Source organism: Arachis stenosperma, chromosome 3 (assembly GCF_014773155.1).
Source record: "Arachis stenosperma cultivar V10309 chromosome 3, arast.V10309.gnm1.PFL2, whole genome shotgun sequence".
In the NCBI taxonomy this organism is placed as follows: Eukaryota; Viridiplantae; Streptophyta; class Magnoliopsida; order Fabales; family Fabaceae; genus Arachis; species Arachis stenosperma.
This window is the reverse complement of record NC_080379.1, coordinates 913,112-931,708: the sequence shown is the minus strand read 5'-3', so window position 1 is coordinate 931,708 and position 18,597 is coordinate 913,112. Positions and strand designations below refer to the sequence as shown.

Sequence of the window (18,597 nt, the reverse complement as noted above, 5' to 3'; positions counted from 1 at the left end):
GTGCCTCCATGGTCGGCTTCCAGTTCTAGCCCAGATTTATCAAAAATTTTCTGCAACACCGGCACGGTGTCTCCGTTGCCAAGAAGAGGACAAATCGAAATAATCTCTCACCGTCTTATGCAATGTCCAACTATAAGAGATACTTGGTCCAATAGTTCTCTGAGTTTATGCCTCCCCACCCATCCAATTACTGAATTTTGGTCTTGGTGGAACACCACGACGGATCGGAGCAGTTCGTTCAATAGGTGGTGACAATCGAAATCAACAACTACTTGCTATTTTATGTTGAAACTGTTGCAAAGCTAAGAATCTCTTTGCCTTTGAAAAAACCAACACTGTCTCAATGCAACTTCTATTCTCGATGCTTCTAGTAAACTCTTTCGATTGATTCAACATCTCCATATAACTTCTCATTGAGTTAGTTCACAAGTCTTAATTTTTGGAAAGAAATCTACTTTCACTTTTTACAATTTTCTTTCTATTTTTTACTATTAGATTTCTTTCTAAGTATAATTTATTTGAGAGATCTCCATCATTTATTATTTTTGTCCTAATATAAATTCATTATTTCGTTTATCAAATTTAATAAAATATATTTTTATCTTTTAAAAAAAATAATAAGAACTCTTTTCCAACGGATGTAACATCCTTTATTTTAATATCTTTGTTTTAATTCTCTTTTTTAACATTTTAAAATATTTTGTGAGTAATTCCATTTTTTTACCTTTAAACCAATAACTTTTGTGATCCATTTCTCATGAAATTTTTTCTATTTTTCATTGGGTTTAGCCCTAAGAATAGACATATCTTAATAAGGTTTATTAATTAAAAAAGATTTATAAAGAATAATAATTTTAAAACTTCTAGACACATATTAACCAAACTTATTTATTTCACACATTTCAAAGAATTCTTATGTTTACTACTCTGGTCTTTAATATAATATTGGATATAAATCCAAATCCAAGAAGATATTCTCTCCCACAAAACAAAACACTTGGGATAATCTCTCACAGAAAAAGAAAAAAAAAAGTTTGCATATGTTTTATTTTTTTATTTGTTTTATATTATTTTTTATTTTTGAGATTTATTATAGATCGAATTTTAATTTTTTTTATATAAAATTATGATATGAGTGTTGCTAGAGAGCCAATAGCCTAAACGTACAAAATCACTCATTCGAACTCATCTAAAAAGTTTAAGCTGATTTTGGAGTTCACCAATGATTGAACTCTTGACCTTTTGAATCTAGAATTCTAATACCATGTCATGAACCCACTCATCCCAAAAACATAACCTGACAAGACAATGTAACACTAATGGTCATATCTCTAATACTTCCTAAACCTCCATTGTACACATTATACGCTTAGACCATTAGCTCTCTATACTTTTTCTTATGATATTATATTATAAAATAATAATATTAATTATATTATAAAATAATAATATTAAAAAGACTAAAAAAGTAAAAATAATTGAAATTTTTTTAATAATTAAAAATAAATAAAATTTATCTTATTTAATATTTATTGATATTTTGACTCAAAATATAAACTCAAGTCCACTAAAAAAAATATCCTCAACTATTTATTCGACTTTTTAAAAAAGGTTGAATATAGTGACAAAGAACAATATTATTTATTTAAATAAGTAACTGCCTACTCAAATTTCTTTTATTATTTCTATTTCTTCTAAAAAAATAAATCTCAATAAATTCTCAAAAATAAAAAAATAGATATCATCAATTAAAAATAGAATTATTTTAAAAAAAAATAATCATCACACTTTACTATAAATATACTAAAATTTCTTAAGTATATTTATGTTTTAATCTATTAAAATTCTGTCTAAATTAACACAATATACTAACATAAAAATAATTTGGACACTGTTCCAAGAAGGAGTCCAGATTTTACACTCAAATTCAAATGAGCGTCTCAAGTAATTCTTAAAATAATATTTATTAAAATTAATCTCAATAGAAAGAAATAGGATGAAAATTTATTATTTTAATAATGATGAATCATAGTTAAGTTTCTTTAATGAAACCGCCAAGGTTTGGAAGAGTGATTATTAAAATGTGTGCCTAGTTTGTAGTATGCAACTCCACGTGTTGTTCTTTCTAAACCCTAAACAAATCAAAACACACGTGTTATCACCAAGACTTTCATCACCATTGCTCATGGAGGTTGCTACACCAAGTCACCAACACAATATACTAACTAATATTAACATTATTCTTAATTCACTTCCCCAATATGCCCACCATTTTTATTTTTAATTACCAAATCTACCACACTCAATTGCATTTTCATTTTCTATTTTTCATTATAAAATTATATTAAATATTTAATGTAATCAAATGAAAGTTTATTGTTTACAGACCCTACGCCCACGGTTTGCAGTCTGTTTCAAATAACTAATATTGTTTTTATAATTTTTTAGTCCTTCATTAATTATTATTGCCATATATACTTATGTTTCTATGTCCCATTCTTCCCTTTCTAGACAAAGCTTGAACTACACGTTAGTCGTAATATGAACGCAATTAATAATTAAGGGCAATAAAGTTTTAATGTTTTATTTTTAACAACGGAATATTAATGAGTCAACAATTTAGTTTATTTAAGATTTAAAATTTAGTTTATTTGTATTTTTAAAATTTTGTCAGTTTTATATTATATTATTTTGTAATTTAAAGTTTACTTTTATTAATATTTAAAAAATTTAAATTAAACTAATAATAAATTTATAATACTAACATAAAAAAACAATTAATTAATCATCAGAACATTCATTTATTCTAGGTGCATGTGCAAGAATTTCTTTGAATGACATGCATGTACTATATATATTCATCTAATTGGTTGTTGAAGTCATCATTAGATGCTATATATATGACCGCTATTGCATTGGTGTAGTGTTTCTTCATTAGTGCTCTAAGATCAAATATATAAGGTACGTATTTAATTTTATAAATAAATGATCAATATACCCATAAAAGATAAAAATATTAATATATGTATCTACACTAAATCGAAACTAAATTTGTACGATTGTATTTATGTAAGATATTTTTTGTATGACAAAAGTATCCTGTCTTTACAGAGTTGAAGTACCACGTATAGTATTTTCGTCATACAGATAACATCTTGCATGAGTACAAATTTAGTTTCGATCTAATGTGAATATATATATCAATACTTTCATCTTTTTATGAATATAAATGGTCATTTATTCTTATATAATTTTATTATTTTAAAAATAGAGAACTTACTTCTTTTTTATTTTTAGAAAAAAAAAGTTATTTCAAGTGAAAAATATTTTGTGTTATTCTCCAATTATATGTTTGTATACAATTTCATATATACTTTTTATATTTTAATTTTAATGTATTAATAATCTAAAATATTTTATAAAATCGTGCAATCATAACTATTTTTTTAAATAATTATTCACACAATTAATATAAAAAATAATTATATTTACTAATATAATATTATATAATTAAATACACATATAAAATAATTTTATATTTATAATACATTAAAATTAAATTTATATTTTTTATTGCAAAATATTTATCCAAGAATGATATGTAGGGTGGACTTCAAAGTCCACGCCCTAAAACGGAACAAAAGCAAAAATAAAAAGTCATATTCATGTAATAGAAGGTGACAAATGAAGTAAACAATATAAGAACAAAGACAAATTAAGTAGCATAGACCTGCTTCCACATATATCACTATCTTCTTCGTTCAAAATCAAGCTCTTCTTTACATGAGACATCGATGACAATAATTAACAATAAAAATTTATAATAACAACACCATTTCACACTGCAGGTTGTCTCCTTTATCCACCATGAATGCATTTTTGTTATTTGATTAATATTGTGTGGGGTTATATTAGCTAGCAGGTAGGTATGATATTTACAAAATCGATGATGCAGTTATTGAAAATATCATATATATATTCCAATACATTATTCCGGTGAATGAGATATTTAATTTGTATTTTATGGATGAAAATTGTCATTCAACCAAACATATTAGATTTTGCACAAGCAGGATTATCCTAATAATGCTTTTGGAAAAAAAAATTCTAAAACTTAAAATGTTTGATATATATAACTAAACGATAATCAATGGAATTAACTAGTATACAAAATTATCTTTAATTAATTAATATTAGTCAATTTTTTATTTTATTTTTAAAATTTAATTAACTGATATTAATTAAAATAAATTGATTTTTCAATTAAACTCTAAATGATAACAAGATTGAATTGGCTAGCTACTAATCTATCCATTTATTATTATTAATGGTTAAGATAATGTTAAGTTTAATTCATTGAATAAAGAGTGATAGATGGTTCTAACCAAAAAATAGAAAAGAGTGATAGATCATAGATGATGACACTGGCCCCTCACAATCTGGAAGGGTAATTTTTCAAGTTCTCTTTTTCAATATTAAACTTCTTCCTTAATTTAAAGGGGGAAAAAAAAGCAATTAATATAAAAAGAATAAAAGTATAATAAATTAATAATATTAAATTACAGAATCTGAATCTTTCCTTCTTTGATCCTCATTTAGGGCCCACGCTTTCTCCACAGCGTTCCAAAAATCGGAAAAAAAAATAAAATAGAATATAAAAAAATAATAATACGCGGCAAATGAAAATTCCTTAAAATCGGAGGGCAAGTTCGTCATTTTCACGCACACGCTGAAAACCGTTTATTTTTTGGAGACAAGAAAGCGGTGCAAAAATGAAACGAACCAAAAACAATCAAAGAGAGAAGAGAAAGAATGAAGGAAGGAAGGTTGATGGATTAAGATAGAACGAAGAAGAAGAAGAAGAAGAAGCGATTTACGGTTTCAAAACCTAAAACCACGACAACAACAATGGCGTGTAATTCCATCAGAAACAATTTAATTAAATTCAAATTGATCAATCCATTATTATTATTCTCCTGATTCATTGTGCTTTGTTCCGTGATCATCCTGTTTCGTTCCGAGTCGCATTGTTGCGGTTAAGGTTAGGTACCTCTACTTTTTATCGATTTCAATATCATCGCAATCGCATGAATACATTTGGCTTAGAATGGAAGTTATTATTTGTTTTTGCATGATAATGAATGAATGACGATGGCGAACGATAATTGTGTGTGCGTTCCAGGTGCAGGATAAGGAACGATGTGCGAAACTCCGAAGATATTGTACATAGTGGTGGTGGACGAGAAGGAGAAGGATTCGTTTCGATACACGCGCTCTGTTCTTCAGAGCACTCTTCAACTTATGGGATGCAAAGCTCGCCATGCCTTCAAGGTTTATTTTATTTGTATTGTTTTTAAATATTTGTTGTGAATTGGAATTTTGATTCTGCAAAATTATTTTGGTGATAATAGATTTTGAATAATTTAGTTTTAATTTCCTGAGAGCTGTGATTTGGTAACTTAGCTGGTTGATCTGGATAATTTTGTTCGAGGCTCTGGGTTTGATGTGCTTTGCTGGAAGTTTTAGTTGAAACTATGAGGTTTTCGAGTATTTTTAGTGGTGTTAGTTATTTGTTAGGTATAGGCCTGTAGTGAAGCTTTTGCAATTTGACGTGTTTGTTCTTTTGCTTTGTCATTTTATATTTTAAGCTTCTTTTAAGTCTTCGGTTGTTGTGTTTGGTCTTTGTTTTTATTTGTATTGAATTTCTTCGACGGGGTTGCATTTGCTTCCGCATCAATATTTCAATGGCGTATATATAAATTAATAAGAGTTTCGTATGCACACAGAAAACTATGTATTGTGAGTCAATTGCTTCATATCAAACAAACCTTTGATTTTTGAGTAACAAATCGTAATTAACATGGCCTGCTCTGGGATATTTTCCCCACTACAAATTATTCTGATTATCTTTTTTATTTTCCTCGTAACAGATCAGCAAAAGAGTATTTGAAGTCACAAAGGGGGAGAGTACCACTGGTACCCCACAGCCTGAAGCTGTAACGCTATCAGGTTCATACACACCAAGTGAAAATTTTGTGAATAAAGATGGTAAGAATGCTGGCTTTTGCTTGGCTAAAACAGACTTAGGAGACCGGTTATGTCGTCTGGCGAAAGAAAAAAATAACAGTGTACCATTTGAGTCGTACAAAAGGCGCACAACAGCATTTGTTCAGAGAGAAACATTTTTAGATATGGTTTGTGATGCTATGTCTGAGTACAAGTATCTCGGTCCCAATCAGAGAGCAGATTTGGTGCTAGCCTGCAGGTATGCCATTGTTTTCATACCTTGTTGGGGCCTATGTTGATTTACAATGCAGACAAATTAGAGATGATTTTTCATGGTCAAGATTTTTACAATACCACTAACCATATAGCACATCTTCAGAGACTGAAGTGTTTATGATTCTATTCAATGCCAATAAAATTTTATGGACTCATTTCCAATTTTCTTTTTGTAGTTTGTTTGGAAGAAATAAGCATATTGATATATGTAACACTAAAATTGCATGTATCTTCTATTTTTGGTTATAGGATGCGAGAAAGGAAGGAGTCTGTGACAGTGCTGTTGTGTGGCACTAGTGGCTGTGGCAAATCCACATTGTCTTCACTGCTGGTAATTTATCTTCATCTTACAAGAAATGTATCTCTTGCAAATCCAATTATGTTATCCTAGTTTGTAGTAATTGTTGGATAGGAAATATTTTGGCTTGCCATTGAAAGATGAACAGCTAAGAGCTATTTATACCTCAGTCAAATATTTTGGGTACCATTTATAACTGCAGGGTGGCAGATTGGGCCTCACCACAGTGGTATCAACCGATTCTATCAGGCACATGATGAGGAGTTTTGCTGATGAGAAGGAGAACCCCTTGTTATGGGCTTCTACTTACCATGCCGGCGAGTGTTTGGATCCAGTTTCTGTTGCAGAAGCCAAGGCCAAAAAGAAAGCAAAAAAGCTAGCAGGCGTGGCACGTTCTCTTCCCAAGGATGTAGCAAACGAGGGTGGTCATAGGAAATCCGATTCAGGGATATTGGAGATAGGCCCTAACATTACTGAACTGCCAAATCCAAAGCAAATGGCTGTTGAAGGATTTAAGGCACAGAGCGAGATGGTGATTGACAGTCTTGATAGGCTAATCACTGCCTGGGAAGAACGGAAAGAGTCTGTTGTTGTAGAGGGTGTTCATTTGAGCCTAAACTTTGTTGTATGTCGTTATTGTTTTCTTTAATATTTCTTTATGGAATTCAAGAAGTACTTCTATATTTTTCTGATTGCCTGGAAATAATAATAACTTTAATACTCATGCAGATGGGGCTTATGAAGAAACATCCTTCAATCATACCGTTCATGATATACATTTCAAACGAGGAAAAGCACCTGGAAAGATTTGCTGTACGTGCGAAGTATATGACACTTGACCCAGCTAAAAACAAGTATGTAAAGTATATTCGAAATATTAGGACAATTCAGGATTATCTCTGTAAGCGTGCCGAGAAGCATTTAGTTCCCAAAATAAACAATACAAATGTTGACAAGAGTGTAGCAGCCATCCATGCAACTGTCTTCAGCTGTCTTCGGAGGCGTGGAGCAGGGGATCAACTGTATGATCCCATTAGAAATACTGTAACGGTTGTTGATGAGGAGTACAGACATCAATGTGCAGCAAATACTTTAAGCTCGAAAGGAATGTTCCGGTTGATCCAGAGGAAAGGTTCTTCAAGGAGTCTGATGGCACTTGTTAATACCGATGGATCTGTTGCGAAAGCTTGGCCTGTTAATCGCGTTGACTCTAATGGGAAGCCTATTTGGGGCCTTGGACCAGATAATGGAATTGGAAGTCCAATGTATGGTCCCTTGCGGATTGGTAAGGCAGAACCGATAAATCTTCAGTTTGGTTTTTATGGGATCAGTGCTTGGCCCAGTGATGGTGGTACTAGTCGAGCTGGAAGTGTTGATGAGTCGAGGGCTGATGATTCTGGTAGTAGATATGATTCTGGTAGTAGATATTTATCCTCTTGCTGTAGCTCACCGACCTCGGAAGGTCCTGCAAAAGAGGTAAATTTGAACAACTCTTTTTAATTTATCTTCTTGTTCAGTGCAAAAAATTGAAGGCTCGTTATTGTTGGTGACGAAAAAGTTGGAGTATAAACTAAAGACGTTAATCTTTTTGTTGCCCCTTTTTTCATTCTGTATTTTATAGCTCAAGGAAGATTTCTCGGTGCATGGTAGTGATGAAGAGTTAGACGACGATGATCAGCTAGAGGTAGGTAGTGATGATGATTTAAGTGATGATGGTCACAAAGACGTCCATGACGAGGTAAAGTTAAAGTCTCCATATTAGTTTAAATGATACACCAATATGAACTGATTGTGTGCGTGCACGTGCATGTGTATATACTATCAATTCTTCCTAGAGAGGAATTTTAGGCCTTTCCATTGCTGTGCAGGAAGGGTCAGTTGATGAGGAATCTACAAAGTCAGATGAGGAGTACGATGATCTTGCAATGCAAGATCAAGATTATGGGTATGTGTGGCAGGATGACGAGGAGGAGTTGAAGGATAAGCTTGCCGCGGTTGCAGCGGAGTTAGAAACAAAAATGCAACCAAATAATCATAATCGGAACATGGATGTATTCCATAGAACTAGAAGTGAGCCAATCCCTGTGCCAGGTCCAGGTCCAGGTCCAGACCATCGTTCTTACTCTTCCTTTCTCGTGGAAAAGAAGAGTGAAAGGAAAATAACGCCGAGGGGCAAAGCCAAAATGAGAAAACGCTCTCTTAGTATCCCTGCATTTGGCAAGCATAGTTCAGCAATCAATGATCCCATCCTTTCTGGTGCTCCCCAAAGGTAGTAATACCATCCGTTTCTCTTTTTTGTATTTTATTCATGTCTTAAATGTACCTTAATTTGTAACTATGCCCCCCCCCCCCCCCCCCAACCACCAAAAAAAATTGTACAGCTTCCAAAACTTCCATCCTTTACTAGTTGTTTCATAACTTCCATCAGATTTTGAGGGATTATATACAATATAGTTGAAAAATAAGCAAACATGCCAGAATGGCTGGTTCCTTTTATTTATTCTTTTTCCTTTCTAACCTTTAATTGGCCAACTATGTAAATGTATGCATCGTATAGAATTTGCAAATAAAAAAATGTCTGCTATCATAACGTTAAGACTATCCAAGGAGACTCGGGTATTTTCCCCTAGTGCTCTAGAAGAGTGTTAGGAACCAGCAATTTTTGTGTCATTAATGATGTTTTTAATGGTGTGAGATTTCATCCAATGGTGTGGGATTATTCATTTTTCTTTTGCTATTTACATGTTAGTCAAAATTTAATAAAGTTGTTAGTTTCTTAGACTTTTTTTCCTACTGCTCTAATGACTTTAGACAGCAGTGATCAGGAAAAAATTCACACACTGGAATTTTAGACCATGTTTATTTATATTTTTGGTCAAGAGACAATTTTGTTTTTTCTTTACAATTTGAGATCATTAATCATTGGCAAATAAAATTTTTGGACCTTATTGGGCCTTGAAATAAATCGTTTTTATAGCCGGCACTTGTATTTTTTTTCGTCAGGGTTATTTGTGGATTTTCATATTTAAAAGATATCTATTGATCTATCTATAAATTTTGTTTTTTGTATTTTGTAGGAATAGATAGTTTTATGGCTATTATGGGATTTGTTAGAGCCATAGGTACTTTTAATCTCTTAATTAGACGTCTTGAAAGGAGATTGTTACCTTTTCTTTTTTCTATCATCGATTGGATTGAGTGACTCAATTTTTAAGAGAACCCAAATATATCGGCCCAGTGAAAAACAAGAATAATAATAATAACGATAATACCAACAAATCAGCTAGAATTATTTTTCTTATTTAATCTTGTAAAGTCACATGTTGCTAAATTTGGCATAAGTAGCTTTTTCCCTCCATTTTGTAGAAGTGACCGAAGTCCTCTTTAATTATTCAACTATCAAACCATCACATTATATTCGAAAAAGTTCGTGGAAGCTAGCTAGATTTGTACAAAAGACTGAGTCTGAAATCTTAGTAAAAATCTCAAATCTGGCAAAAATACTGGAAAATTTGCAGGTTGTATAGTTCGTACAATCACATATAGCAAATATCTTTCCATAAGAAGGTTACACTGTTATAGAACCATCTTAATTCTTAATACCAAACTAAGCCCCTGCCATTATTCTTACCAAATAATAATTTAATTGTTAATGTTTTGCACTCAATATTCGCATTTGTAAAAATGGTTAAGGCATTATATGCATAATTAAGTTAAATAAATTCATTGGTATAGTATTACATTAACCTCTCTAACTATATGCATAATTATTACCACATCCTAGTACTGAAAGAAATGCATTAATTTAGTAGAGTAAAATAATTAGGGTGTGATAATCTAATTACCCGACTAAGACCAACTTTACTTTATTATATTAGTTCTGTACCGATGAGTAATCAAGTGCAATCGAGTCAGATTGGATTCAACTTGACCTTTATTAGTTCTAGGGTCAAGAAATCTGAGCCAACCCGATTATCAGATTAGGCTTATATTAATTTAAAAAAAATATAATAGTATATATATAATTTTATTCTCTTTTAATTATGATATTTATTTAATTATAATTCTAATAATATATCACTGTTTTATTTTTTATACTATTACATATTATTTTTCATAATTTTTTTATTTTTTGTTTTATTATTTCAATTTTTTAAATTTCATTTTCAATCGAATATCTTATTATTCAAACCTATTATTCGACATGTGTTTAATCATTTTGGATTGGTTCAGGTTTAGAATCCCAAAATTTGAACCAATTAAAATTTAATCGATTCGATTATTATTTTTCTTTAAATTCGATCTGTTAAGAACCCTAAAAAGGATAAAATGTTATAAATTTGAAGGAACAGAAAAGGGTTGGATATTGGTGTACAGGGAGATCTAAGGTATGGGACCCTAACACAGTCCTTGAGTTGCATGTCTGCCATATGTACACCAAATATAATGCCACACTTTGGGTCCATATAACGTACCATACGAGGGGACCTCATAACCCTATATTTTTTAATTATTTCCTATAGTTTATATAGTAAGATCGGTGAAATTCAGCTACAATTAACTTCACGTGAAGTTGATAGTTGAAAATCGTTAAATGATTTGACTGATTTGATTAAATTTTTATCAAACGACTCTCGACTATCAATTTCATGTGAAATTGACTGCACTTGAGTTTTCACCAGTAAAATTACATATTTGCAGTTTAGTTTTCAAAAAATTAAAACATTTTAAATTGATTTTAGACATATACAATAAGAAATTAAATAAGTTTTTTTACTAATTAGATAATTACATGATTTAAAATAATTATATTATGTATCATCATCTAACTGACGATTAAAAGATTAAGAATCTGATTTACAATTATATTGTCCATAGATTAATTTATGACATTTAAACAAAAACCAAATAGACAAAAAATGCTTAATTTCTCAAAGACCATTTTAGCTATTATATTAACTCATATTTATCACTTAGCAGTTAGCATAATGATTAATTTGAAGTCTTAAAAGCTTTTCATACATAAAGCAATAATCAAAATTAAAACTAAAATGATTCTGTGAATGGAGAACTAATTAAAAATAAAAAGATAAAAAAGGTAGAAACAAAAGCAGCAGAGAAGTACCAATGTGGCGTCCACATGTCACATGAGCTTAACAGCCATCAGCATCATCTTACTCATATTCCTGCCCTATTTTCTGCATTGCAGCCACTCATACTTATTTTGTCTTGAATCATTTCCAGCTATGACTTCTTCCTCATTGATCTGTTGGATCTTTTCCTTCAATTTTAAAATATTGAATCACACATTATTTGGATGTCAACTATCATCAATGTTTAGTACTACTTTTAGATTTTAATTTTAACACTTAAATTTTCTTATTTTGGGCAAATTATGGTAACATTAATTAGTCAAATAACTCTAAAAATTGTATGTGATGACTTCAATGTAAGAGCACTAGAGTAATTTTCATGAAAATGGTATCATTATTGTTGACTAAAATAAGGCACAATATTAACATCTTGTAAGGAAAACTATATATTTTATATCTTAGCTATCAAAATTTAAATAAAATTATAATAATTTCTTGATTAAATTGCATATCAAATCATATGTTCCTGAAGCTATTAACACAGCCGGGGAGGGCTATAAATTCAAAAAGAATATTTAGTATAAACAATATTATCAATAACTAGGAATAGTTCTCGAATATGAATGAAAGTTGCATTTAATTTCATAATGACCTTTTTTTACCCCTCTCGAATTCACAGATCTGTTAATATGATAGAGTATGAAAGCTACAATTTGTAAAGTAAATACCACTAATGGATTAATGAAAATGTATGTTGTATATATTCAGAAAAAAAAAAACAAAAATATAGCATAGGAAAATTTTTAAATATATGTACCATTGTATCAGTAGTTTTTAACAGTTGATCTTAATTATATATATTATATATATTTTTTATAATTAAAATTAACGGTTAAAAATCACTAAAACACTAGTATCATGGTATATTTGAAAATTTTCTTATAGCATAAACTTCAATACTAAATCTAATCAGCCAATCACAATTTCAGTGATGATCATCAATTCACTTTTCCTAATTCCCTTCATCATAATATATAAGAGTTTGAAAGAAGCAAAATTTGGCAAAAATGTATTATTGTATTCAGTATCTATTTCCATATCTAGGAGTGGTTAGCATACATCAAATATAGTACATGGTAGCATGTGTAGTGTTGTACTATATAGGAGTATCTATTTTCTTTTCTCTCATGCATAAAATGTGTATGTGAGTGCCTCATAACATGGCATGTGGGAATCTCATCACAACAGTTTTTGTACGGAATGATGGAATCATATACATAAAATTAAATTTTAGTCAAAATATCATCAATGATTATTCATGTAGAGTGTGTTTTTGTATTAATTTGATGCTATACTGTTTTTTTTTTAAGTATCTTTTAATCTGACATATTAAAGACTAACTCATTATAAATTTAAACTTCATTTAAATATTTATCAGTCAATAAATTACTGCATGAACAAAATGAGATTTTAACTGCTAATACTTAATTAAGAACTAATGAACTAACTATTAGATTAACTTAAGTTGGTTTGATTCTATACTACTTTGAAACAATGGATTCATCATGATTTAGTTTAGACTTTAGATTAGACATACACACTGAGAAGGGAATCCTCTTCTTGCTTGCTAAAGAGAAGAAATAACCAGACATTGGATGATGGAACCAATATTGTATAGTACATATGGTAGCATGTGATTATGTCCATTTTTCACCTAAAAGGTAAAAAAAGCCCATAATTTTTATATTGTTTTCCTATGATGAATGGTTCTTACTTCTTACACCCCATCCTTCTATCTAAATTTTATTGCATAATAAGTCTATAAATATACACACTAATAAACTTAGAAGCAAGACATGCTCATTCAAGTCCTTTGGTTTAAAAAACATCAATCTTAGAATAATTTAAAATATATTTATGAGTATGTCTTCCTATCACTGTCTTTTCTTCTTAATTAATAATATATATATATATATATATATATATATATATATAAATTTCCTTAATAGACTTTCTTTTATTAAGTATGTAATTAAATAAATCTTGAATTTCAAAGAGGAAAACTCATACTAATTATAGTGTATATAATATGTAATCAATGACTATGAGCACTCACAAGGTTTGGTGATAGAAACTGGCCTCCTGAAATTAGAAGAGATTATATCTTTAAGACTTAGTTGGTTACTCCCCAACATGAAGCATGTATCTACCTCTGTCATTTTCATTCAATAGATCAATCAATATAATATATAACAAGGTAAAAACTCAGGTGTAGTCGACTTCACGTGAAGTTAATAGCTGAGAACCGTTAGATAAAAATTTAGTCAAATTAGTAAAATTATTCAACGGCTCTCAGTTATTAACTTCACATAAAGTCGACTGCACCTGAGTTTCCACTATATACTAATACCTACACTCAAAGATAAAAGATTAGAAGTTAGAAATTTCATCATCATTTGAGATACATTATTACCCAATCAATGTGTTATGATGATCATTTATTTCCACCTAATCACATTTCGGATAAAAACTAATTATGCTTAATTAGAGATAATACTCAATTTGGTCCTTGAACTTACACGTGAGTCTCAATTTAGTCCCTGAAGTTTCAATTGCCTCTATTTAGTCCCTGAAGTTTATAAATGTGCCTCATATTAGTCTCTGAGACCATTTTTTGTACAAAAACGTTAATAGAACGCTGTTGTAGACTATCACATGTCACGTTAAAACTTGTAAAATGATGCAATTTTGGTTTCGATATTTAAATAGCTCAAAAAGAGCATCGTATTACTTATTTTGTTAGGTAAAATTTTAATAAACACCATTTTGGATGTTGTTTTTGGGTTATTTGAGTGCCAAAACAAAAACGACATCATTTTACAAAGTTTAGTGTGGCATCCGACTATCACGACAATGTTCCGATAACGTTTGTAGATTGAAAATTGTTTCAAGGACTAACATGAGTTATGTTCACAAAGTTTGGGGATTAAATAGAGGCAATTGAAACTTCAAGGACTAAATTGAGACTCGCGTGTAAGTTCAGGGACCAAATTGAGTATTATATCGCTTAATTAATTAGTTGTAAGTTATAGGATTGTAATGATATTAAAGAAAATAATGCAATTAAAAGGGCAAGTTATTGACTAAGAATAAATAAGTAAAAGTAAGAAAACAAATTGCATTAATATTATATCCAAAGTGATGAAGTTTGTGAACTTTTTCTTTTTAATATTGTATTATTAGAGGTGAAATTCTTTATCATGAACCAAACTGTGTGTTGAACACAACTATGATCATTTACAAAACGTCAGTGACGTTTTGTGTTTCTTCAATTAAAATAATATATTTTTAACAAAACGTCAGTGACGTTTTGTGTTTTAATAATTAAAATAATACTTTTTATTACAAAATGTCAGTAACATTTTGTTTTTTTATAATTAAAAATTTTTTTTTATTACAAAACGTTAATGACGTTTTGTGCTATTACCACAACTATGTAAAACACTAAAATAATAAAATATTTTTGTATTTCACATTAAAATTATTCATATATAAATTTTTTAGCCGAAGTTTGTAAGAGTTATATAAGGGGGAAAAAAGATGGTAGGGATGAAGTGGGTGTGAAATAATAATGGTGATAATAAAGAAGAGTGGGCCAAAAGGGTTATATTTGGTTCTGAATCTGGGTACACACAGGATGAGATCAGAAGAAGAGTGTAACGGGAAGCAGCATTTGCAAGAATATGAGTGAAACCAACCAAGTGTTGGACAGTGATGGGTGCACACAGATTTCCATGCATACCATCATGATTCATCACTATCATCAATAATCATCATCCAACATTTTCCTTTATTTATCTCTAATAATATTATTATTATTACAATTAAGACATACACTATTACCTGCTGGTAATTTTTCAGCCTCCAACCTCTCAGATTGGTCCATCATCAACACACTGTTTTAAAAATATTCTTAAAATTTAATTTTATTTAAATATTAATGACAAAAATCACAATTTACCTTATCATATAAAATATAGTAAGTTACTACTGCCAAATCCCCTTGATCATGGAACTCATCACATAGTGTCATTGATTTTGCATAATCCAAGTTCCCAAGCCAACCCAGCTTCAATTTTCAATGATTTTTGCTTAATTTCATTGCTACATCATATGCAAACCCTCGCAATAATCCACATATACAAACATTAATATATAGTACATGTACAGTACTTAACACTATATGTATACTATTAAATTATTAATTTGTACATATATGTTATACTAAGCAATATAATCAACAAGCATGTAAATATATATTAGATTTTTAAGTTTTAGTTAAAGGTAATTAACTAAGTTAAAATTTAGAAGAAAGAATTTTGTCATCACTCAAATAGTCTTGTTTAACTAAAGTCATGTAATACTAAGCTCACTACCAAAAGAATAAGAATTATTAATCATAATTAAATTTATAACTTGTTATACTAAAACATTATTGTAAATAGAATAATATTGCAATAACAAGTACAGAACTGCTTGGGACTTATGATGACTATTGGAATTATCCATTCACATTCACAATCACAAAGTTTTAATTTCTTCATGAACTCTTAGAAGTTAGCAGTGAAATTTCAGGTGAAAAAATAAAATAAAATAAAATCATATAAGATAATTATAAAATTTAGTAGTATTACTACATATAGATATAAGTATTAATTATATATCAAGAAACAACATCACCAAATGAGTACCCTAACCTAAAATCCATTATCCATATGCTCCTTTAATTTCTCTCTCTAGATTTGTAGAATGGGATATATATATTTTTATATAATGCATGATAATCTATATTTAGAAAGTTAAAAGACGCCATGGTATGCAATTTATGAATCCCTGAAATTTGTGTTGAAAAGGAACATTCATAGATCTGTGAAGTCAGCACATAAAGAAGACCTAACAACCACATCCCCCTTCCCCTCCCAAATAACCCTATTTTGACAACCTAGGACTGTCTGCAAAATGCAAAAACACCTAATTTATTAATGTCCCTATATATTCTAATATTATATACTTATCATCCTAAATAAATTAAAACACAAAATTAAAGAAAAACATAATATTAGACATTTTGTACTAATCTGTCCAATCCAATTCAATTCAATTATATATACACACATTTGTATTATTGTTGAATTTCTAATAAAATATTGCAAGACCATACCCATATATAATTATATATCCATTGTGAATGTGGCAATTAATTAAATAAAATAAAGAAATATATAATACTAAAAAACTAAAACGAAATTAAAAAAAAACCACCTGACAACAACAGAAAGTGAATGAAAGTGGAGGAAAAAAAGGGGGTCATCACCTTCACCAGTTGCTGAAACTCAATTCTTCTGCAGATTAGATCTCTCTCTCTCTATATATATTTTTTATATATATAATAATAATAATAATGGAGACAATTATATATATATCTGATCTGTTTGTTGGGGTTAAAACAGTAACTTACTATTGAACTAACAGAGAGAGTAAATAGGAACAGCATTTTGAATGAAGAATTGAATTGAAGGCGTTTATTGCCGATGCAGCATCATCAAGATTCTCACTTCAAAAGAGAAAGTCCCACATACACAACCTTCTACATTTGCATGTGAATCTTGATGATGCTACATCTGCAAATAACGACTGTATATCTATCTATCTATCTATCTATTTATCTCCCTCTTCATGCATCAATAATAATAAAGGATTAAATTTTAAGGAGAGGAAATAGAGGTTTTATTTATGCTTTATTAGCCCAACAAAAATTATTGTATAACAATCCCTATTTTTTATTTTTTAAGATGAATAAAAAAATAAAGAAAGAAAATTGAACTTGTGCTGAAAAGACAAGAAAAATTTTATATATATTCAAAAAATTTACAAATAATGGTGATATTTTGTGAAAAAAAAAGGAAGAAAAATAATGAAAAAAGATAGATAAGATTATTCAAATCTAACTATCTCTCCTTTATTAAGATTCAAAGAACACACTTCTGAAAAAAATCATCATCACAACATCCAAGTGAAAAGTAGTTCACAAGTGAATCTAAGAATAATTATATAAGAATTAAACATAAATAATATATTTATATTTAATAAACATAGAAATTAAAATATTAACAATTATTGTTTCTTACCAAAACATATATATAAGTATAGATATAGCAAAAGGGGTGAGATCTAACTAACCCTGAAGAAAAGGAGAGAAATAGTGAGAAAAGAAGAAGCTAAAGAGAGTTTTGGTTATGGAGTTGGAGTTGGAGAGTAACAGTAAGAAGAGGGTTGGGCACACATATATAGAGAGAGAGGGGACACTACTCCTTCCTTTATTGGTACATCCATTATTATTTCTTTTTCTTTATTCTCATTGGTTCAACTTAGCTGTATATAAATATAAGTCTTTCTCCATTTAAAACCCTAGCTATATAAATATTCCAACCATATTATACCTAATAAATTCATTATTTATATAAAATATATTAAAATATAAAATATATATTTGCTAAAGTATTATTTTGCTATTTATTAATAATGTTTCAAACGTCTTATCCCAATTCAAATAAATTTTAAATGGATTTAACGTTGTTTTACAGTTAAATTTAACACTATAAATTTGTATATTTAAGAACTAATATAATATTCGATTTTAATATAAAAATAATATTGATCCATCAACTAATAATAACCTATGTAAAATCTTTTCTATCAATTATTCGAATCAAATTTAATCGTAGGATAACATTCGATCTATTTAAAATATGAGGAGTGTTAGGAGCTAGCAGAATTTGTGATATATAGCCATTAATTAGCCATCATCAATATTTTTAATGATGTGAGATGACATCTAATTAGTAATATAGGATTACTTATTTT

General features: G+C 29.4%; 1 protein-coding gene and 1 long non-coding RNA gene across 4 annotated transcripts; one reads left to right on the top strand and one right to left on the bottom strand.

The window, feature by feature from the left end:
- Positions 1–4,758: 4,758 nt before the first annotated feature.
- LOC130968374 (P-loop NTPase domain-containing protein LPA1 homolog 1-like) lies at positions 4,759–9,175 on the top strand. 3 transcript variants are annotated; one of them, XM_057893604.1, is made up of 8 exons: positions 4,759–5,041; positions 5,183–5,331; positions 5,931–6,265; positions 6,532–6,613; positions 6,783–7,205; positions 7,310–8,056; positions 8,202–8,318; positions 8,449–9,175. In XM_057893604.1, the coding sequence occupies exons 2-8, from the start codon at positions 5,200–5,202 to the stop codon at positions 8,851–8,853; spliced, it is 2,241 nt and encodes a 746-aa protein (XP_057749587.1). In that variant the 5' UTR covers positions 4,759–5,041; positions 5,183–5,199; the 3' UTR covers positions 8,854–9,175. The 3 variants fall into 3 exon arrangements, with proteins under 3 accessions (XP_057749587.1, XP_057749588.1, XP_057749589.1); XM_057893605.1 differs by having other exon boundaries at positions 4,759–5,046; XM_057893606.1 differs by lacking the exons at positions 4,759–5,041; positions 5,183–5,331 and adding an exon at positions 5,730–5,799 and having other exon boundaries at positions 8,449–9,174.
- Positions 7,807–17,973, bottom strand: LOC130968375 (uncharacterized). Its single transcript, XR_009081645.1, has 5 exons — positions 15,695–17,973; positions 15,577–15,629; positions 13,790–13,885; positions 11,706–11,861; positions 7,807–8,045 (listed from the first exon to the last, which is right to left on the bottom strand). It is a non-coding gene; the product is annotated as an uncharacterized LOC130968375 (long non-coding RNA).
- Between the last annotated feature and the right edge of the window lie 624 nt (positions 17,974–18,597).

Coding starts and splice junctions, on each gene's coding strand:
- LOC130968374 (XM_057893604.1), top strand. CDS start 5,200: ATGTGCGAAACTCCGAAGATATTGTACATAGTGGTGGTGGACGAGAAG. Junction 6,266..6,531: donor GATTTGGTGCTAGCCTGCAG/GTATGCCATTGT, acceptor TTTTGGTTATAG/GATGCGAGAAAGGAAGGAGT. Junction 8,057..8,201: donor CGGAAGGTCCTGCAAAAGAG/GTAAATTTGAAC, acceptor TGTATTTTATAG/CTCAAGGAAGATTTCTCGGT.